Raw genomic sequence first — 22,728 nt, 5'->3', positions numbered from 1 at the left:
CGGAAATTAGACCCGGTCCCAAAGCCTCAGGCTCACGCAGCACACGGCACTTTTTTCAGCCCCGAACTTCTCAACTCTCTTTATGCCCACATTCCTGTCTTGTTTGTCCCCCAGGCCCTGGCGCGGTGTGGCTCCCCGCGGGGCACCCAGCAGCCGGCCAGCGGGCGGGATGCCCCGTCACCCTGGCTCCGGGCTTCTGGACAGAGCACGTCCAGGACCCGCCGCGCGCGGAACAGACCCTGGGCTAGGCGCAAAGCTCGGTTCCGACAGACCCCGCGCAACGCTGCCCCCGCCGGGGCGGGTGCCCGCCTCTCCCGGCCAGTGGGCGCCCGGAATACCCCGCCAAGCTTCGCTGCCCCTCTGCCGGCCCGTCCGTCCCGCGGGGGCAGGTCGGGGCCGGGAGGCGGAGAGCGGGGAGCTCCCCGGAGCGCAGGTACCTTGGCCGCAGGCGCCGCGCTGCAGGACGATGACCGGCGGCCGGTGCAGCCTCTCAGAGCGGCGGCTGGCGGCGCGCAGCCGGCACAGGTTGGCGTAGGTAGTGGCGTCGCTGCCGCACACCGGCTCGCTGCTGGTGCACACGCAGAGGCCGGCCTGCGCGCGCCGCCGCACCGTGGCCGAGGCGGGCACGCCGAAGGGCACCACGCACTGCAGCCCTTCGCCGCACGGGCCCTCCTGCAGGCCGCACTCGGCCCCCTCGGGCGCGCCGCACACCTCGCAGCAGCCGCACGCGTCGCGGACACGGCCGCCCTCGCAGTGTGCCGGCGGCGGAGCGCAGCGCGCGGGCTCGCAGCGCTCGGGACACCCGGCTGCGCCTGGCGCCGCGAGCAGCAGCAGCAGCAGCAGCAGCGGCGGGAGGAACGGGGCGCGCGGGGGCTGCATGGCGGCTCCGACGGCGGCGGCCGGTTGAGCGAGGGCAGAAGTGCGGCGCCGGGGAGAGAGCGGGAGGGACTCAGGGCCAGCGGGCGCGAGCGCGCGCGGCCGCGCGGCCCAGCCCATTGGCCTCGCGGCGGTGACGAGCTGCCTTGGGGACGGGCACTGCGCCCGGGAGGGGGGCCGGCCGGATGGCGGGAGGGCGGGCGGGCTGCTGGACCGGGGACCGCCCGCGGCGGGGGCAGGGCGGGCGCGCCGGGGCACGGCGGAGCTCGTGGGCGCGGGCGGGGCGGCTCGCGGGTGGGCCCGCCGGCTCGCGGGGCCCCGTTTCCCGGTCTCCGCTTCCCATGTATCCGCCTCTTGCGGCTTCCCTCGCCGCGATTCGCGACCTTAAAACTAAAAAGAGGCTCTGCACGGGGGAACCTGCGGTTGGCCGGCGCGCGAGCGCCCGGGAAAGTTCCCGCAAATTGCAGAGCTGGGGACCCGCCCCGGCCGCGGGAGGGGCCGTTGCCCAGACCCCGGGCGGTGGCACCGCCTGCCCCGGTCACGCGCTCTAGAGGAGGAGGACGAGCACCACTCTGGAACTGACCCCTGTGCTCGGCACGCGCGACCGGGACCGTGGACCCTGTGCAGCCCTACGAAGAAGGCGGGGCCCGCGGGGCTGGCAGAAAGCCAGCGCCCAGATCCACGGTTAAGTGAAAAAAGCAAAGAGCATAAGTAATTAGAATATAATCGTTCGAGTCAGATTCTTTTCAAAAGTTGTTATGGGCAGGATGCGTGCTTGTACATGCACAGAATAGCTCCTGAAGGAGAAGCGAGAAGCTGCTAACGCGCGGGGTGGGGGGAGTCTTGGGTGGGAGAGAGGCTTTGTACTGTTTGAATTTTTCACCACATGCGTGATTCTCTCAAAACGTTGTTATTAAATAAAAGAACTCGCCTTTGATCTTCCACTTGAGAGTCTTCGGTGAGCCATTTGGGACAGACGCCAGTCTAGGCGTCGTCAGGAGGAGCAGGGACGACCCTGAGGTGGGTCCCCGTGCCCTGGCGGTGCCAGGCCGGCAGGTGGGCAGAGCTTGAGCCGGAGGACCCTGTAAGAGGCGGGCTCACGCAGCCCTGGGCCCGGCCAGCCGGGCAGAGGCTCCCAAGGGCAGGTGGGTACGGGCCTGAGATGACCGGCCTTAGCGGGGCTTAGCGACTTTTCACTATTCTTCTGTGTTTGGGTTGTTCCCTTGGGCACGCGGTACTTTTCCAACAAAAATAGTTTAAACGTAAAATCCAAATATGTGTAACCTCCGCTCCAAGCACCTCCCAAATGTGAGGCATGTTAGCGTCCAGGGTCCAGAGGGGTCCCTGGGACCAAGAGCCCGGAAGCAGGAGGTCCAGGAACCCGGGGCATGACAAAGATGTCTTGGTCTCCAGCCTGTGTCCCTAGACCCCATGGCAGTATTTCCTAAAACCAGAACCTCCTTCTTGTGGGAACGGAGGCCTTCACTCAGAATTCACTCAGCCCTGGATACCAAAGGAGGGTGATACCTCTGCTGATTAGAGGCCCTGAGTGCCTGGCTGGCTGTGATTACCCAAAAAGGGGTTGGGCGGGGTGCAGGAGAGGAATAATTAGCAAAGTCCATCAGGAAATAAAAAGACTCTCCCCACTGCAGGCCAGTGAGCAGATGAGATAAACAGGGCCTGCGGTAGTGGATAAATTGGTGAAAACTCCTTTTCATCCAATACTTGTATTTTACAGATGAGAAAACTGAAGGCCAGAAAGGGTAAGTGACTCCCCAGGTCACACCGCAAGTTAAGAGTGATGGAGCCAGAGCACCTTCTAAACGGTCTGTGCCTGCAAGTTCCCATCCTCCACCCTCCAGCCAAGTGACCAGACTGCAGAGTGAACTAGATGATTCAAAACAAAACATGACCACAACTTATCCGAGCTCCCTTCTTGTCAGAGAATAAGTCTCTGAGGGTCCCACTGGGTCCTCATCACGCTCGCACCCCGTTCTCCACTCCGTCCCCCTACCACACACACTTTGCTCCCCCAGAGTTGAATAACTTGCATTTTCTGGAACATACCTTCCTGTTGAAGGTTTCTCTGCCTTTGCTCGTGCTCTCCCCTCTACCTGAAGCGCCCTTCCTCCCCTCCAGTGTGTTAGTGTGACCTAGTGAAGCAGGCAGGAGCCATGTCATCTGATGGGCTTGGATTCAAAATCCCACTTCTAGCCCTTAATTCTGTGCTTTCTGTAAATCGCTTAAGGACCTCAGGGACCTTCACCAGGAAAATGGCCGTGACAACGGGTCTCCCTGGGGTAACTAACCTAAGAGCGTTTTTGGCAATGGAACCACTCCTGTGATGGTTCACAACATAGAAGAGGTGTTTGTGACTGTGACGATCAGCAATGCAAGCCACATAGGCCACAGGGCTGTACTACTAGGGAAGGAAGAAAGCACCTCCCTGCTGTTGGAAGCCATGCTGGTGGAGGAGTCAACTGAGGGAGGAATGGAAGACCGAGCAGAACCTGAGAAGCAGAATTGGAAATGCCCAAGGTTTTAGAAAGACCGTGATCGCATCACGGTCACCCCCCTGCTCTGAGGATAACGCGAATCGCCAAGGGGACAGCTTGATCCAGGGGCCCCAACAAGTCCACAGACTCTGAGTTAGAAAATTAAAGTCCCACTGAAAGGATTATGGGGGCCCTGAACCGTCCACTTGGGAGGGTGTTGTGTGTGTGCCATGTGTGTCCACGAGAGGGCACGTGTGGAAGAACACAGAATAAATCAGGTGAAACCTGGCCTCAGGGGCCCAGCATTGACCTTCCCTTTGTCCCAGCATCTCCACATCTAGAAATAATGCTTTTGAACTGAAAGGGTTACTCTTTCTCTCTTTTATTTCTTCCTCCTCTGCTGTCACTTATAAAGACAGTTTCTTAAAAGATGCATTTTTTGAATACATCATGAAAAGTCATTTCTCACTCACCAGGTCTTGGCATAGATTCCTAGAGAGGATTTTTCCAGAGAAAAGGGGGCAGCTCTGAAGCCACACAGGCGAGTTCCCTGCCATCCCCTCTGCAGGCCAGATCTGCAGCATGTAAGCTTTCATTTTGAACAAAGTCAAGCCTATTCATGAAGAATGAACAATGAAACACCATGGCTGCCAAAGCCTGGGTTTGGAAATGGGGCTTCTGAAGTGGAACCATGGCTGTGCTTCTCCGAAGGAGAAAAATCTCCCACGGGGTCTCCCAAGTGCATGAAGGACCCAGAGTGCTGAGAGCCCTATTGCCTCTCCTCATCCACAGGACCAGAAGCTAGGGAGCAGTGGTAGTACTTTTGACTCTTCCTAAAGTCTTGTCAGTCCCCTACCCCCTAACTTCCTGGTCTCTCAGTCACAGTCACGTGAAGCCCACACTTCATGCCCCATGCTCTCCCCCAAAATGCCCTCAAACCAGGCTGCCCTGTGGTCCCAGGGCGGCAGGTATCCTGAGTTATTCCCCCATAGCGCCCACTCTCATTCTCTCTGTAGTAACAGAACCCTGGCTGGCACAAGCCACCTCTGAGCTGGTTTGGGCTCCCTTCCCTCTGAGTACCAGGCACGCTCCCATCACCTCCCACCACCCCACCGTCAGAAGGTGGTGACCTCCTGTGACAACAGGCACACCCTGGTCCTGCTTCTCTGAAGACAGTCTCACGTCCGATCGGTTTGGTTTGGTTCAGGAGAAACTTCCTGAGCATCTGCCATGTGGTGGCCATTCTACTGCCCACCGGAGATGTGCCCCGCAGGAGCTCAAAGTCCAGAATTTCCTGCCGTGATGGAGAGGCTCTCTCTACTTGTGCTGCCCCAGAAGGTCGCCACCAACTAAACGTGGCTGCTGAGCTTTTGAAATGTGGCAAGTGCCAGTGAGGAACTGAACTTTACTCGTCTTTCATTTTAATTCATCTAAGTGTAAACAGCCACGTGAACGCACTCCGTGAGGCGCAGGAAACTAGTGCCTGTTACTCAGGAGAGAGAAGGACAAGAAAACAAATGCAGGGGGGTTGAAGGACTTCCGTGAGGGGAAAATTGGGGCGTTACAAAGGTGCTAACAGAGCTCCATCTTGAGGGACGGGGAACAGCAGGAAGCACATTGTCCACGGGGGTGGGAGGGGATGTGATATTACGAGTGCGCCTAGTTGGGAAAATTCTAGTGTGGCTACAGGCAGGAAAGGGGTCCCCGTGGGCAGGAGAGGCAGCTGGAGTAGGGGGCCAGGTTGAGAAGGGCTCCAGCTGTCCGCCTAAGGAAGTTGGGCTTACACTGATGCTGATAAGTTCCACTAGGCTTTTAAGGAGCTGTGTTTTGGCAAAATCACCCTGCTGCAGTATGGATGCTAGACTGAAAAAAAAAAAGTGGGTTCGGTAACATACATTTAAAACTATAGATACATTATTCGATTTTAGGTGAAGGAGAACTTTGAATTACATTGAAGATGCAGTTAGCATAACCCAATAGGATAAGAAGCAAAGAGATTCCATTAGCTTTGTAACAGTTAATTCATTTCAGCTACGACTTCTTCAGTGCAAACCCCTCCTTCAGAAATAGTGCAAACGGTATGGATGTCTAAAATATTCTGGAGAACTTCTGAAGCACTTTAGGAATATTAGGATTTCTGATATCAAGCCACAAAACATTCACGGCTATTAATTAAAGAAGGACCCCCCGTAGAAAGCAATCCCAGACCTGGCTATTGCTCTGTTTCCTTTCAAGCCCTCAAGATCTCTAATTCAGACCTTTCATTAATTTAGACTAACCTGTCGCCTAAATCAACTGCAGAAGACCAACGGTCCACGTTTGCACTAATTAGCTCGTTCCAGTATATTTGCTTTAGAAAACTAAAAGTGCAAGGTGCGTGACCAGTTTTTTCCACTCTCAATGACCAAATATCAGACAGACACAATTTCAAATAGACCCACAGGCAGGCACCAAATTGTAATGAATGACAGCTTGTCGATTTTCTGTTATTCAGGAGCTGCATGAAAAGCTGAACAAGGTCACATGTAGAGCATGCCACCTTTTAGGCAAGGTTGTTCGCGTTTTTTCTTTTTTTTTCTTTTTGAGGAGAGGAAGGGAACAAGCATTTATTGAGCACCAGCAGGTTCCCAGCAGTTTGAATATACAAGCTTGACAACAGCCCTGTAATGTAGGTATTATTATCACAACCTTGCTTTTGAAATAAGGAAACTGAGACTTGGAAAAATCCAGTAACTTATCGAGGTCGTGCGTGTTAGAGGTGAGATTTGGTACCCAGGTCACTCTGTCTCCTCCCAGTTGTGTGTGATTAACTCTCCTGGCCACATTGGAAAATGCTTCATGGAGGAAGTGACATTTGAAAGTAGGCACAAGAAGTATGTCTAAAGGCACAGAACCAAGACAAGGCTGTTTAAAGAGCAACGAGGGGCTTCCTTGGTGGCGCAGTGGTTGAGAGTCCGCCTGCCGATGCAGGGGACACGGGTTCGTGCCCCGGTTGGGGAAGATCCCACGTGCCGCGGAGCGGCTGGGCCCATGAGCCGTGGCCGCTGAGCCTGCGTGTCCGGAGCCTGTGCTCCGCAACGGGAGAGGCCACAACAGTGAGAGGCCCGCGTACCGCAAAAAAAAAAAAAAAAAAAAGAGCAGCGAGGAGCCCATTTTGTCTAGACAGGTAGGAAATAAGCATGGGAAGGGAGCTTGGGGCAAGACTGTGGAAGTTCATATGCCTTACTAAGGAGTTTGGATGAGTCAACACAAACCAGCACCACGTCACAGAAAACAAACTGAAATGCAAACCCTGTTGGTGGTGGTTTGATGATGTCATCTTTAGGTAGAGAAGGGAGCATCCTGCTACCCCCTTGGGTTAGTCACAAAATGAACCCTAGAAAATGTCATTCAAAAATCAGTTGGAAAAAGCACTTACTGGAAAAAAAAACCAACCTGCCTTCAGAAAAGGGTTTTTTGTTTGTTTTTTAAGAAAATATCTTTTAACATTTAAGAGGTTTTTCTAGAATGTGTAGTCTTTTTAAGGATATTTCATATTTTTACGGATATATTTATTTTGGACCTCGGGTGCACAGGATTGAGTAAATCATACTTTTTATATTTTTCCATTCAAGGCCCCTCTCTTGTTTTCTGTATTTATTTATTCTCCTTTACTCACCTATCCATCTCTCCACCTCCATCCCACTCTCAATCATTCTGATGGTTCATTGTGTGTCTGTTCATTTGCACGTATTAGTGCAAACAGGCATTGGTTTGGAGGCATGCATTTTTACTGAGGTGTTATTGCATATAACATTACATTAGTTTCAGGTGTACAACATAATGATTCGGTATTTGTATATGTTATGAACCGATGGCCACAGTAAGTGCAGTTAACATCTGTCCATCCTCATGGATAGTTACAAAAATTTTTTCCTGTGATAAGAACTTTTAAGATTTGTTCTCTTAGCAACTTTCAAATATGTAATACAATACTATTAACTGTAGACACCATGCTGTACATTACATCCCCAGGACTTATTTATCTTATAGCTGGAAGTTTGTACGTTTTGACCCCTTTCACCCATATGTGAACCATATGTGACCCCTTCACCTATATGGGAAAAAGTTCACATATAGAACATGCTGTCTTTTAGGAAAGATTGTTCAACTTTGACTCAAGGAAATTATGAGACAGAATTTTAAAGGTACTCGTAAAAAGACTTTTTAAAAGGGAGGGGGTACTTCAACCTTTGAGTTATCTCACCATCTAGTTATATAGACACTAAAGTATCCTCAAAGTGCCGAAGTTCTATAAGCATTAAAAAGCATTCACTAAGTTTATTTATCAATAGGATCTCTAAGGTGCTTAGAAATCAAAGTTTAAACCAACTTGACCTAGAAGGCCCAGATTCTTCTTCTACAAACTTGAATTGTTTTCTTACATATACCGCCAAGTGTTTTTTCTTTTAGTTTTTTTTTTTTTAATCCTTAAATCAATGGGAACCATGAGATGTGTAAAGCTGTGAGAATATAAAAGAATTATGCAGCTTTCTCCATGTCTACTCTAAAAACCTGGACCAGAAGTCGCTGACAGCTGAGGTCTCTGCTCCCCTCAGTATAACCCCCCAAGATAAGGCTGCCACCAGCTCAAGGGGCCGCCCAGATGGCCTTCCACGGGCTTTGGGATTCCCGTCACCCAGTCACATTCTCCCACCCACGCCATCTTTCCTGTTTCCTTTGTCTGGCACAGAACATGTTCATTGGAAATATTTGTCAATATTCTTGATTCACCAGCTGTAAAGAACGTGTGCTTTGAGAAACTTGAACCAGAGAAGGGCTGGTCCTGCCTGGACCTCCCTGTGACCATAGCTACTAGGCCAGGGGGTCTCAAACCTGAGCGTGCATCAGAAGCTCCTGGACGGCTGCTAAAGACTCAGATAGCTGAGCTCCACACCCTGGGAGTTTCTGTTTTGTAGACCTTAAACAAAGGCAGGGAAGAGCAGAGCAGAGACGGCCACTGCTCCCATTTATTGAGGATGGAGGAACTCAGGCTTCATCTAGGGATGGGGTTTTAATCAGGAATGGGATGTGGTCAGATTTGTGTGTTAGAAAGACCACCAGGACCAGGATGGAAGCGGGCCTGAGGGATAGGGAAGTAGAGGGAGGGTTCTGGCAGGAGAGAAGAGCGTATGGTAAATAGAGTTCAGCTAGGATTTTAGCAGCTGGGCTCACGTTGTGCCACAAAGAAAGAGTCTGCCGCTCTGCCTGCAGTCACTCTCTCCTCCCCTCTCAAATGTCAAGCGCAGACTCGCCAAGGGCGGAAATGAAGGGTACACATCCAACTAAGCAGAACAGACTGGCTGTCCCAGGCCCTCAGGAGGCGGGCCTCTCCCCCCCACCCCCTCCTCCGTGGCTACAGCCAGTCCTGGATGGAGAAGGCTCCGTGTGCTAGGTGCAGGGGGTGTAATGCTGTCTACTCGCCAGCCGGCTGCCCACCTGGGTCAGCTCTGGGAGAGGGGTCTTTTCCCAAGTCACACAAAGGTGCCCCAGAGGATGGGTACCATGAAAACTCTTTCCTAAATCATTAATGACCTGAGGGAGGACATTCTCCTCCCTGGCTTTAATGGTCCTCCTCGGCGAGAGGAGGTGACAGAGATCCCTGTTGTCCAATAGAATCACCTGGGGAGCTTTAAAAAAAAAATGCTGGTACCCAGGAATTTGGCAAAAGTTGGATAAATTCAGTAACCGATAGTATTGAGTCTGTGCTGATTTCGATCATTTTACTGTGGTTGCAAAAGGGAAAGTTGTTTTTTGTTTGTGTTTTGTTTTGTTTTAAGAAAATACACACTGAAATATTTAGAAGTAACGAACCTTCATGTCTGCAACTTAGTCTTAAATGTTTCAGAGATAGAGAATGATTAAGCACATGTGGTTAACACTTGGGGAATCTGGGCTAAGGGTAAATAAGAGTTTTGTCCTATTTTTGCAATTTTTCTCTAAACCTAAAATTATTTCCAAAAAAAACAATTTTTAAGGAAAAACAATAAGCACCAGCAAGCCCGTGAAAAATTCTCAACATTGTTGGTCATCAACAAATCAACACCATAATGAGATGCCACTTCACATTCAGTAGGGTGACTAGAATCAAAAAGCCAGGTGAGGGCTTCCCTGGTGGCGCAGTGGTTGAGAGTCCGCCTGCCGATGCAGGGGACACGGGTTCGTGCCCCGGTCCGGGAAGACCCCACATGCCGCGGAGCGGCTGGGCCCGTGAGCCATGGCCGCTGAGCCTGCGCGTCCGGAGCCTGTTGCTCCGCAACGGGAGAGGCCACAACAGTGAGAGGCCCGCGTACCGCAAAAATAAATAAATAAATACATACATACATACATACATACATACATACATACCCCTCTAGGGGGTGTGGTTGAGCATCCCTTGTGTCTAGTTTTCAGGGCTCTCCAGGGACTGCAATGGGCAGCCGGGCTGAGAACCACAGGCTGTTCCTATGTAGTGATGCTATGTGAACACATGTTTAAACCATCCAGTTATTCTATAACCAGGGTAATGTCCTTAGAGATTCCAAATTCGGTGGCACTGGGAATTCCATTTGTCTAATCCACAGCCCTTATTTAGTCAACCAAACTATGCTTGGATGGCTCACCCCATGCCACCCCCCTACAGCTTCAGCAGGCTGGGAGCTGCCTGGACCAGCCACCTGGCCTGCCCATTGAGCGAGACGGTGCCAGCCACAGAGCAGACACAAGTTGCACACTGGCTGAGTTAGAGATGCTCGCTTGCAGCAGAAGCCAGGAATTGCATTGAAGTAATACATTTTCATCTTGATTTTCATTTACTTTCTTCCCTTCAGCTTGGTTCCGTTTTTGATATGACCTCTGCTGTCACTGTCAGTACTCCCGGATGGTGACGGTGGGGCACCAGCAGCACGTTATCCGTGATGAGTCACGGCCGAGGTACTTTTCCACTGGGCTCACAGCCACAGCCCTTCTCCATCCTTCCATAGAATCACCGCACACCATGGACACTTGCCTCTCTCTCTCCTGCTGGACTCCACTTCGTAGCTTCTTAGGGACAGTTTCTGGGTGCTCAAGCCTATCTCAGTGCCTAGCACCCAGTTATTAAATTGACTCTCTATTCCTTTAAAAAAAAAAAAAAAAGGAAGAACCACCACTTTTAGAAATCAGACTGGAAACTCAGTCTCTTGCGTTTACACTAGCCTTCCTGACGTGAAGACCTGTAGCTTGATAGGAGTGGAGGGAGAAAAAACCAGAACCCTCAATTTCAGGAAGACTGAGCCCAACCCCTGTGATCATTCAAAGAGATTTCAGGAAATCCTCCACTAACGGCCCAATTTCCCTGGCTTGAGATCCGAGAGGAAACAGGAGAAAGACCCAGGGGTTACTTATACACCGAACAAGAAATGCAGGATATAAAACTGTGCGTGCTGTTTGCTCCTGATTGTTTAAAAAAATGATCATCAGACTTAAACCTGGAAGGAACAAAACCTGAGTGTTAACAGTGGTTCATTCTGCGTAGAGGGGTGATGGGTGATGGGTGATAGTTTCTGCTGCTTTTTATTTTTTGCACTAACCATTAATACTAGGGGAGAGAGTATTAAAATGAAGGAAGGAAAGGTCAAGAAAGCCAAAGCCCTGTTAGGGGGCAACCTCCCCAGTCGTGCTCTCCTTAAAGCCAAGGCCCCCTCTCCTAGGGCCCCTTAACCCTGGGCTGTGCTCCTTCCTGGGGTCACTCCTAGTCCCTTAGGCACTTCACACCCACCTCTCCCCTCCTCTGAGCTCAGCATTTGCTCCATCCATGACTGCCTTCTATTCGTTGGGCACATGGTAGAGTGTGTACCAAGTGCTTAGCACCGAATGAATACAAAAAGATTACAGATTGTTCCAAATCTATATTTTCTGACATTTTAAAATGAGGATGCTTTTCTATGTGTTTTTCAATCCACCAAGATACCTATACATCTTTAAAAAACAAAAAACCTTGAAGTCTTTAGATAAGCTCTTTTGGTATCTGGACGTGGCTTATCCACTCCCTTTCTGTTTTCCCTGTTTCACTGTCCCCATCCCTAGGGGCCAGTTCTCTGTGTCCTGGCACAAGGAAATGGCCTTGCAAACTCTATAGAGGTGGCAACTCCCAGGATACCCTTGAAGATGGTGTTTGGGAATCACAACATAATTTAACAATAATCAGGACAGCTGGGTATTGGCATATGGATGAAAGTATAGATCAATGGAACAGGAAGGAGTCCAAGTCAGACTCATACAGACAAAAGTCACCTGATTTCACAAAGGCACAACTGCAATTAAATAGGGTCTTTTCAATAAATGGTGCTGGATTAATTGGCTATTCATATGGGGGGGGGGAAATGAACATAGGTCCCATACAGACATCAACTGTAATTAATTCAAAGTGGATCATAGACCTAAATTTGAAAAGTAAAAATAAAGAGTCCAGGGACCCTATGGCCTGCAGAGCCTAAAACGTTTACTATCTGGCCCTTTACAGAACAAGTTGCCAACCCCTCATTTAGACAATCAGTAAAAGAATAAATCAGGCCTTAATTTGTAACTTCCAATTTGCCAATTTCTGTGGTGTAAATGCTCCCCCTGTGGGCACGTCACACTGCCAATATAACATCACTGAACACGGAATTGGAAGGAGAGGCAGGGCGCACAGCATCACACAGTCCATCAACCACCCAGGTCCAGTAGATGTAAATAACCCCTAGAGCATGGGTAATAGTTAGATGCAGTAAAACAACTAGGAAGTGATGAGTTTTGAGTTTTTTTATTACCTTTGTTCCTAATGTAATTTATGTAATTGTAAGTTTATGTCTAATTTTCAATAATGGCTGTTTGACAACCAGCTTGCATGATTCCCCAAAATTCAACAGTTGACTCTCCTGAGCCAGCCCTCAGCACCTCACCAACTGAAGTGACCAATGGCCTGGCAGATGTCAGTTTTGTGGCTTGTGTCCACACCGGGTTCCACAGAACTGGGGGGAACACCCTTCTCTGTGCCCACTCTGCCAGCTGGTCCTAAAGCAGGGGCACTTCTTATCATCCTATCTCCAAAGGCATGTTACTCACAACCTTCTCTGTGTTCAGAGCCTCCACCCAGCCATCCTCTCCCACCACGCACGTGGCCTCCTCTCCGCAAATCTCCTTCCCCCAAATGCAAACAGCTACCAGGAAGATCCCCAGTGGGGAGACCCCCCTGCCCACAGAGTCACCTAACACAGCTACTATCACATCTCAGTTGTAACAGGAGCACCTCACAAAACTACAAACGACGTAATTCCAATTTTTAAAAAGTAAGATATTTTGGAACTCCAAGATAAAGATTCAGAGTTTCAAAAATTGAATAGAAAAACATTTCTATGATATTAAAATATATTGTTAACTACAATTACTCATATTGTATGATTCTGGCAGAGAAATATCCATATTCAGGTTATAAGAAGTTCAGAAATGGACTCCACTCTGAGTGATTACTGCCTGAGTGCTATAACCTGAATGTCTGTGTCTCCCCCCAGATTCATATCTTGAAACCTAACCCCCAAGGTGATTGTACTGGGAGGTAGGGCCTTGGCAAGGTGATAAGGCCATGAGGGCTCCACTCTCACCCCATCAGAGACTCCCGAGAGCTCCCTTGCCCCTCCGCCACATGAGGACAGAACGAGAAGGCAGCTGCCTAGAACCAGAAAAAGCGTGCTCACTAGACGTCGGAACAGCTTGATCCTGGACTTCTCAGCCTCCAGAATGGTGAGAAAGACATTTCTGTGGTTTATAAGCCACTCAGCCTAAGGTATTCTGTCGTAGCAGCCCAAGCTGACTAAGACACTCATAAAAGTCTTATTTCAAGTCAGTCGGAAGAAATAGATTTTTAATACTAACAGCTTAGAGAAAACTGGACGGACTCCTGGGCTAGTGTTAAGGACGTTGATCCCATCTTACTCAGTGTCCCTTGTAACACATCCATACAACAGAAGCTTCTGAATATTCAATGCCAGAAAGGTTCTCTGGCTGAGTAAAGGTGACATGCGTCTTTGCGTCAGACAACAGACTTACAGATCTCAACACCTGCTTCTTCCATTGCCGGGAGGCTCAGGGTTAAATGGTACAAGCACCTTTCCCAGATTCCTGATAAAGTTCTGTCTCTATAGAAGATATCAAATACAGAAAACTTTTTATTCTTATCTGAGTGTAATCTCTCAAAGCAGGTGGATGCAGACAGCCTTTCTCAGTGGGGTTCCTCAACTGAACCCCAGAACACAGATGGTGATACGGGTGACCACTTTCTCAGCTCTCCTAAGGAGATGCCTAGGAGAGAATTCACGACACGCAATGGATGCTTTAGGGCAGCGGGTCTCAGACTTTATGGGCACCGGAATCACTTAGAGGCGTTAAAACAGATTGCTGGTCCCATCCCCAGAGGCTCTGGTTCAGTAGGACTGGGGAGGGGCCCGATAACTTGCACGTCTAACAAGTTCTCGGATGACGGTGACACTGTTGGTCTCCGGACCACACTTTGAGAGCCACTGCTTTCGGGAATTAGAATTTACTTTCTCCCACTGCAGGCTCAGAAGAGCAATGGGGCAGTTGTGGGCGCTCCAAACTTCAATGTGAAATTGAATGTGATGCGCGTGAAAGGGACCCTGGACCTCCAACAGCTGTGAGTGACTCTGCTGAAACCACGCGTTCTCGCAGTACTTTCACAGAGCGGCCAACACGACCAGGGTCTGTTTAAATTCTGTTTTCTCTCTTATGTACTTCTCTTTTGGGCCAATCTAATCAACAAACCGCTAGACTGAGGCTGTCTCCATTTTCTAATCTCTTTCAAATTTTGAAGTCATTGGCTTTTTGAAAAGACTGCAGCGGTGAGAGAAGAAGCTATTACAATCAGCCCAGAGTTCAAGCACAAAATCTTAAAATGCATTCCAGTTCCAATTAACTGAGTTGAATGTTGGCACAGGAAGGGAGAGGGCATCAGGTATTTTGGGGCCATCGTGGCTTGTGTTGTGGGGAAGCTGAGAAAGCAAGTCCAACATCTCAAGGAGGAAGTTGCATCTTAGCAGAAATGGAAGGATGAGTGGGATTAAACAGCACAAGGGATCAGGAAAGTGGCACTCAGGCAGAAGGACCAGCGCGAATAATGACAGGGAGGTAGGAAAATCAGGAAACAAAGAATGGTTCCCTGCAACTGGCACGTAGGATATACAAGAAGCACTGTGTGAGAAGGTGGAAATGTAAGCGCCTGGAGCTAAGAAGTTTAAACACTTTCCATAAGGAGACTGTTTCTCAAATGGGAAACCCAGACTTGTTCTCCTGGGATCACTGATTCTTTATGATAAATTATATATGTCACACTTGAATTTTAATTTTTAGACGACCCATACCTTTGATTTAGATGGCCTCCTTATACCTGAATTGCAGCACTTTATTCTGGTGCCCATGTTTGTGTTTGTAATCATCTTGGTGCCAAGTAAAAATCAGATATCACAACTTGCCATATAAACAAAGTGTTCATGTTAGTTCATTTGAGTTGAAGACAAAGTGAGTTCTTGCACAGTGTGTTTTGCTCAGCCCCACGCACATACATTTGAAAACTTAGAATGTATACTTTTCTAGGAATACAATTTATTGAAACTGAGTCCAGGGACTTCCCTGGTGGCGCAGTGGTTAAGAATCATCCTGCCAATGCACGGGACACAGGTTCAGGCCCTGGTCCGGGAAGATCCCACATGCCATGGAGTAACTAAGGCCGTGCGCCACAACTACTGAGCCCACACGCCACAACTACTGAAGCCCATGCACCTAGAGCCCGCGCACCACAACATAGAGTAGCCCCCGCTCGCCACAACTAGAGAGAAAGCCCGCGCAGAGCAACGAAGACCCAACGCAGCCAAAAGTAAATAAATGAAGAAATAAATATATACATACGTAAATAATTTTTTTAATTAAAAAAAAAACTGATTCCAGAAAAGATAGAAAACCTAAGCGCATCAATTTTCATAGAGGACATGAGGAAGTAAGTTGTCAAATGTAGCCCCGCAAAACAGGTCCAACAGGTTTCACAGGGAAAGTTCACCAACTCTTTAGAGGAATAATTCCAAGTCTTTTTCAGCTGTTCCAAAACAGCTTAAAAGAAGAAAATCTTCCAAGATCTTTCCACGAAGCTAGGTATAACACCACAAAGTCTACAAAGACTAGATCCACACAGAAGAAAAATACAAACCAGTATCACTTGTATTTATGCCGAAAAACCCAAATAAAGTTATAGCAAACAGAATCAAGCAGTACATTTTTAAATAATGCATCCTGGGCTTCCCTGGTGGCGCAGTGGTTGAGAGTCCACCTGCCGATGCAGGGGACACGGGTTCGTGCCCCGGTCCGGGAAGATCCCACATGCCGCGGAGCGGCTGGGCCCGTGAGCCATGGCCGCTGAGCCTGCGGGTCCGGAGCCTGTGCTCCGCAACGGGAGAGGCTACAACAGTGAGAGGCCCGCGTACTGCAAAAAAATAATAATAAAATAAAATAAAACAAAATAATGCATCCTGACCAAATGGTACTTATTCCTGAAATGTAATGATAGATATTAGGAAATGGATTAATGTTATCCACCAAATTAATTGATCTAAGGAGGGAAACAAGATTATTTCCACAGATATTGAAGATATTTGATAAAATTCAACTACCCTTCATTTAAAAAAAAACCTCAATAAAATATGAATAGTTGAATACTTCTTTAACCTGATAAAATATTCCCACCTCAGCCCAAAAGCCAGCACCATGCCCTTCAATGGGAACCACTAGAGGCCTTTCCACTAAAGTCAGGAGCATGACAAAAATGACTGCAGTTGCCTGTTATTTAAGACGGTAATTCATGATCACAGAGCTCAAGTGTTGCCAGGATGTCCTCTAGTTCCGTAGTCCATTCCTTTTCCACAGTCCGAGACAATTCACACTTTCTACTCTCTCCTCAAACCTCTAATACCGTCTTCCCCATCTCACCGTTGAGGATTGTCTCCTAAGTTGCTGAGACTGAGGCAAGCAGACTTTCAGAGACTCCTTCCCTCCACATGCACCCACTTACTCTGCCCTCCCACCACAGAACACCGACACATTGAATAAAGCCAAGCCCTCTACTGGTGTGCTAGATTCCATCTCATCTCCTCCCGGACTTGGTTCCAACAAGTCTCCCCACCTCCTACATCATCAATCCTCCTTTTGCTATTGGGTCATCCCATCAACGAAAGGCCACTATTTCTTCTATCTTAAAAAAACAACAAAAAATTCTTGAATCCGCTTTGGTTACCAGCAACCATCCCATTTCTCTGCTCCTGTTACAGCAAAACTCACAATAGTTCTGTTTGGTCCACTCCACCAAAACTGCTCCTATTAAGATTTCCAATGGCCTCCACACTGCCAAACCGAGCAGTCATTTCTCAGTCGGCCTCTTACTAGACCTGTGAGCATCGTTTGACACATCTGAGCCCCTCCTCCTTGACTCATTTTCTGTCCTTTGCTTCCAATTGACTTGTAGTCACAACTTCTCATTTTCCACTGCCAGCTCCTCTCCTGAGCTCTTAATGTTGGAGCACGCTGTCCGTTCCTTGGTCCTCTTTTCTCCTTTCTTCATCTCTATAATCCAGTCTCATAGCTTTGAATAGCACCTAGTATGTTGAAGGCTCCCCAATTTTTATCTCCAATAAAGATTGCTCTCAATTCCAGATTTGTATATCCAACAGCCTTCCTGACCTTTCTCCTTGGTATCTAATAGGCATCTCAAGCCATCACACTCAATACTGCAATTGCAACCTTTGCCCTCCAACCTGCTCTACCTGCAACCTTTGCCACCTCAGCTCAAGGGCTCTCTGTTCTTCCAGTTGTCCAGGCCAAAAAACTTGCCGTTATCCTTGAAGCATCACTTCCCTTCACTCGCCATTTCTAATCCATTAGGGAATCTTCCACTTTGGAAATACAGACAGGCGAAAGGAGAGTGAGAAGAAAGGGTAACATGAGTGGTAACATGAACCATGACAAGGAGCACAATGCATATGAAAGTCACAAAGGAAAAGATGTCACTGGGACCAATGGCCTCTATTTGGAAATAATAAGGTTCCACAGGGAAGAGATTAAGTCCACATCGTGAAGGTACCAAAGCCAGGCAAAAGTGAGTTTTGATGTGGTTAAGTTCCTAAATCATGGAAAGATCCCCACATTTCCCACCCACTCTTTCTCTCCTGCCCCAATGCCGACCAATGCTGAAGAAAACCAGTATGACAGGTAAAAGTACTCTCATTTCGAAGGGAGAAAGAGGCAATGAAACTTCAAGAGAACAATTTAAATTTTATGCACGAATTTGGATACTTCAAATTGCAAATCATCATTTCCAAATTTATTGTCATGTCACATAGCTTTTACTTATAAGGACCTTTTTCTCTTCTGGGACCTTTCCAAATCCCCTCCATCACTATGCTTCTCTTATTACCCACTCCACCATTACCATCTCAGTCTCTGGATGTGTAGTTTTCCATGACTGATTTGATCACATATTACACTTCATATTTCTTTTAGCAAATTCCTTGCGGGTGTCATCTTTTTCTTAGGTTTCCTGTGCACTGCATATTGTAACACTGGACACCCATTTGGCCCAAGACCTCATCAGAAGGTCAAAAGTTTCTTCACATGGAAAAACACCTCACTCTTACCCTATACCCAGTGTATAACCAGTTTCTGCAACTCCTTCCAATTCCAGAATCTGGCAACCTAAAATAAAGCTATTTTTAAATCCTTATTCTGATAACCTTATTCATTTACATGTCAAAAGTCAGGGCTAAAAACCTCTCAGGGAGGTTACGATCAGGATATTTATCTACTATCGATTCTCAAATGTTAAATTTAAATGCATGTGTAAAGAATATCATTTAAAATATTATGGTTCTGAAAAATACTGAAAATAGATTGAATGAAAATTCAACTCATTTAATAATTTGGAGATAGTACAATATAAACAAAGAATGATTTTCAAGACTTCTACTGAGGCAGCAGTACCATAATGGTTAAGAGCCCAGACCTTGAAATAAAAAAGATTGGATTGTAAACCTAGTGTGATTTTAAACAACTGACTTTTATTTCCAAACCTGTAAAGTGGGAGGTAAATGTGATTCTAAAAGGGCCACAATGAGAGATCCTTGTGATGATGGAATTGTTGTTTCCTGACCATATCAGTATCAATATCCTGGTTATATTATTTTACTATAGTTTTTCAATGTTATCATTGGGTAAAACTGAGTAAAAATGGTATACAAGAGCCCTGTATTATTTCTTAAAATTACATGGGAATCTACAGTTATCTCCAAGTAAAAGGTTTATTAAAGAAGTCATTCACAAATGTTGACTTAAGTTTTATATTAATTTCCAAACTATCCTAGGCAATTACGTATCTTCTCTAATTTTCTGTGAATGAAATAGTGAGGTTTGAATTTTAACAATGATGTAACCAGAAGGTGGCGCTATTACTTCATGAATATACCATAGTAAGGCACTATTCACGTTATGTCATAAAACGCTAGGATTTCGTCAGTCAAAATTGTAAATGTTAACTCCAATTCAGCAATATTTTCAATACATGCCTTACGTGAGGTTTGACAAAAATACAATTTTCGTTAAGTCATTAAAAAATAACATATACAAATAACCAATTCTGGATCTGCTTAACAGGGAAGTTTGCAAATGGAAAATACGAACCCATCTAAGTGTATTTTTCGCTGCGTCATATGTGGACTGTCAAACCTCCCATGACAAGGAAGATTCTTACCAAGTCTGGTACTAAGCTGGTATGTCATTCCAGTTTTATACAAACATTTCCTGCCTCACCAACTGTTAGAACTTCTGATAAAGACACAGCACTACTTTAACTAGAAGTAAAAAAATGGCTGAGAAAGGATCTTTTTTTTTTTTTTTTTTTTTTGGTGAAAGCAACAAAGTTTAGAACTTCCACATTTTTTTAAAAAAATAAAAACATTTAAAATACTTTTCAGGGAAAGAAAATTAAGTTGCACCAGTTAATAAAAATTACCAACACAGATATCCAGTTGCATTATTACTAGATGCTGGATACACAGCAAGTGCGGACTACTTGTTACTAATAGTGGGTTTGCAAGAAGCAGCCTCTAATACTTAACAGGGCATTTTTATGAGTGCAGGTCTACAGCTCACCTGGGGATCAGTATGTCCTCTGCACTCATCCTTATTTGTGTCATACCAATCTAACCAATAACCAAACACCGCAAAAGCAGCCTGGATGATTCAAACAATGCTTTGAAGCCAGAATAATTGATTTTGCTTTTGAGAACACGTTTTCTAATTAAGCAAAATAAGCTCTTTTTCCCCAAAAGACTCATGTTTCCTTGTGCAATTTCATATCAAGTTATACCCTTCCAAGTCTACCAAATAACCTGTCCTTCAATTCAAGTCAATTAACCAAACACATTTTGTACTTGTTCTATTTACTTGTTCACACAAGAACTGAACCAGACCAAATGAGAAATAAGTTAGAATTAATTTTGAGCAATTTATTCTCAAGTCATTACAGTGGTCAACCAGTTTGATGTATAAAGATGTCAGACATAAAAGTAAACAATGGGAAGCACACATATATTCCCATTCTGAAAGAAGACATGTTATATATACAGAAAAAAATGCAGCAAATATTAAGGTATTCAAAGTAATTCTTTGACAATTCAGATGTGACATATTTACAGGAAAAGTATAAGTTTTAAAATAATTAAATAATTTTCATAGAATTATAAAAGTATTGAGATAAATATTAGGAGACTCTGACAATCACAAGACCATTTCCCTGTGCTATTTTATACAAGGGTAGTTCTATAAAAAGTCCCAAAATAGAGCTAATATTTTGCCACTATGGAATATATCAAATTACCAATACCAAAATATTAACATGAACATGCAATGTAAAAGCTGTACCAAAGAAAACAGCATTAGGCTCCTGAAATAGCCAACTGTCTACACAAGATTTCTTAGGTGTGTTCATGAAAAAAGAGCTTTCTAAAGGAGCTGCTGTAATGGATATATCTGCAGAGAAAGTGATAACTACTTAAAACCTTTTCATTCTACCATTCTCAAATGTAGCTGCAAAAAAGGAAAAATCTAAATACAACTTCTAAAAATATTAGCTTATGAATAAAAATGTTGAGTGGTGCATTCTTGATGCATTCGGATTTTTAAAGTGATGCTATGATAATTCTAGTATAATAGTAACCTCTGGACCCCACCACTGTAATAAGAAATCCACCCTCCCCTCTCTTTCTCAAACAAGAAGTCATCTTAGAAAATGAAAAGGAGAAACAGTGACATTTACGAATTCAAAACAACACAGTACTGTAATACGGCAAAATATCATAAAAATAGCAGCATGTGAAATTCAAGACTATTTTCTTAAAGCAAATGTTTAAGAATGAACCGTAAAAACAGTACTTGGTCAGACTGGTCTATTACTCAACACCTGAAACTAACGATCTTTTCGAGAGGTGCTTATATTTATGATATCCCCATGATTAAATGTAAAGTCAAATATGTGTTTTAAAACATATATTGCACAGATAGTAGAATAACGACATTCTGGTATCTCTAACAGAAAATGGTATGTTATTTAGTACATTAACCTATGCTACTGAAAATTAATTTTACCCTAATTGTTTAAAACCAATCATGTAGGGGTTTTGAGCACATTAATCTCAAAATATTCCTAAACAAGATGAAAAAACACAGGCACTTGAATACAGGTTATTAGTGACAAAACACAGAGGTTACAATCGCATGACTAAGGGCAGTATGTCTTTACACATAAACTTGAGGTCTTTCACTGATCCAAATATAGAAATAAGAACTATTTTACAAAACTCTGACAAGAAAATCAGATCTCCAAGAAATTTCGTATCAAATAATTTTCACTGAATAAAGCAATGACTGCTGCACGTCTTGATTAAGCTTTTACAAATAAATGTCCGAGACACGGTTGTTTGAATTCTAATTCTCCCCTTTTCTCCACCCCAGTACAACACACGACCCTCACTAACTGTCCAATAATATCCTCTATGCAAAACTCACAGCTCACCTTGAGATCCAGAGCATCAAACATGGCTATCATTTCAAAACTGTCCACACTGCACTATACATTTTACAGCACCACAGACGTCATGAGTTTAGATCCTTTTGTCTGGCAATATTCCATTCAATAATATTAACCGGTAAGAACGTGTAGAGATGGAACATTTAATTGGAAGTCACAGTAGCATTTTTAAAACAACCAAAATAATTAATAAGCATTTTTCATGTTTTAAATTGTGAAACATTTAAATTGTCAAATTCACTTGGAAAAAATATCACACACACTTTTATCATCCCAATGAGAACAAAGCTTCAGACAGCTGATACTGAGATACTTCGGGCTTTTCTCTTTTTTTCTTTTCTTAAAGAAATTGCATTGAGTTTGGCCACACCCTAGCTTCTTGGCTTACCAGCTTATAAAGAGAACATCGATGAGGCAGTATACTATATGCATTAAAGCCCCTTTCCCCTTTATCATCTTTGGCGAGAAGCCTCTTGAAAGGACACTGAGGGCGGATGAGGCAGGTCAGGCTCCACGTGCTTCCATCTCACACATCGCTGACTGGAAGGCTTGCGTCATCCAAGTCCACGGGGTCACAATCTTGTTCCTGAGGGCCATTTTCACTTTGAGGTTTTAGCAGAGCTTGTTCAGTCACTTTGGTAGCTGGTTCTCTTGGAGAGACAGTCTGGACCTTGAAGTTCCCTGGCTTGACCTTGGCAAGAGATTCGTAAAATCCTCGCTTCTCCATGGAAAAGCTTGAGACCAGAGAGTCGCTGCGAGAGGCTGTGGATCGCGGGGTGGCTGCTGTGGCACCGGCAGAGAGGAGAGCGTGTTTGGGTTCGGAAGGACAGCGGGAATGCTCCTGCAAAGAGGGGTGCTGATCAGACACGGGCAATCATTAACGGCAAGGCTAGTAACTCAGTGTGAGACTTTATTCTCTGAAAAACAAACAGAACAAAACACACACACACAGAGCAGAAGCATGAGCCATGCAGCATACATGTGCAAGTTCCTTCCCAAAGCAATGCATTTTTAGGAGTGAGTTTAGAGCGATGACAGCCAACAACCACTCCCAGTAAGAACAACAGTTCTTTTTTCTGAAGCCAAAGTTCGTAGCTCTGACACTGAAGACAGCCTAAGTGGGAATGCAGTGTGCCAACCGCAACTGAACTGTGTTTAACAGGGGGCCTACCAGCTTTACCA

The 22,728-nt window shown here is 45.9% G+C and overlaps 2 protein-coding genes across 10 annotated transcripts in view; both read right to left on the bottom strand.

Annotated features, from left to right (window-relative positions):
* Window positions 1–1,011, bottom strand: part of HTRA1 (HtrA serine peptidase 1) — a 57,133-nt gene extending 56,122 nt beyond the window's left edge. The window contains exon 1 of the mRNA XM_022568541.3: window positions 438–1,011. Within this exon, the coding sequence (XP_022424249.1) occupies window positions 438–996 (559 nt within the window). The 5' untranslated portion in view covers window positions 997–1,011. The remainder of the gene's footprint in view (window positions 1–437) is intronic.
* An 18,917-nt stretch (window positions 1,012–19,928) lies between these two features.
* PLEKHA1 (pleckstrin homology domain containing A1) overlaps window positions 19,929–22,728 on the bottom strand; it is a 58,760-nt gene continuing 55,960 nt past the window's right edge. For 4 of the 9 annotated variants that reach the window (XM_022568543.3, XM_022568544.3, XM_089898276.1 and 1 more), the window contains one exon: window positions 22,069–22,387. In XM_022568543.3, the coding sequence (XP_022424251.1) occupies window positions 22,177–22,387 (211 nt within the window). In that variant the 3' untranslated portion in view covers window positions 22,069–22,176. Of the gene's footprint in view, window positions 22,388–22,728 lie in introns of all 9 variants that reach the window. The other 5 variants (XM_089898274.1, XM_089898278.1, XM_089898273.1 and 2 more) reach the window with 2 other exon arrangements.

This window comes from Delphinapterus leucas, chromosome 16, assembly GCF_059928025.1.
Source record: "Delphinapterus leucas isolate spDelLeu-1000000601 "Yukka" chromosome 16, BTC_Dleu_Yukka2, whole genome shotgun sequence".
NCBI classification, from domain to species: Eukaryota; Metazoa; Chordata; class Mammalia; order Artiodactyla; family Monodontidae; genus Delphinapterus; species Delphinapterus leucas.
The sequence above is the reverse complement of the archived record's forward strand: the minus strand, read 5'-3'. Positions and strand labels throughout refer to the sequence as shown.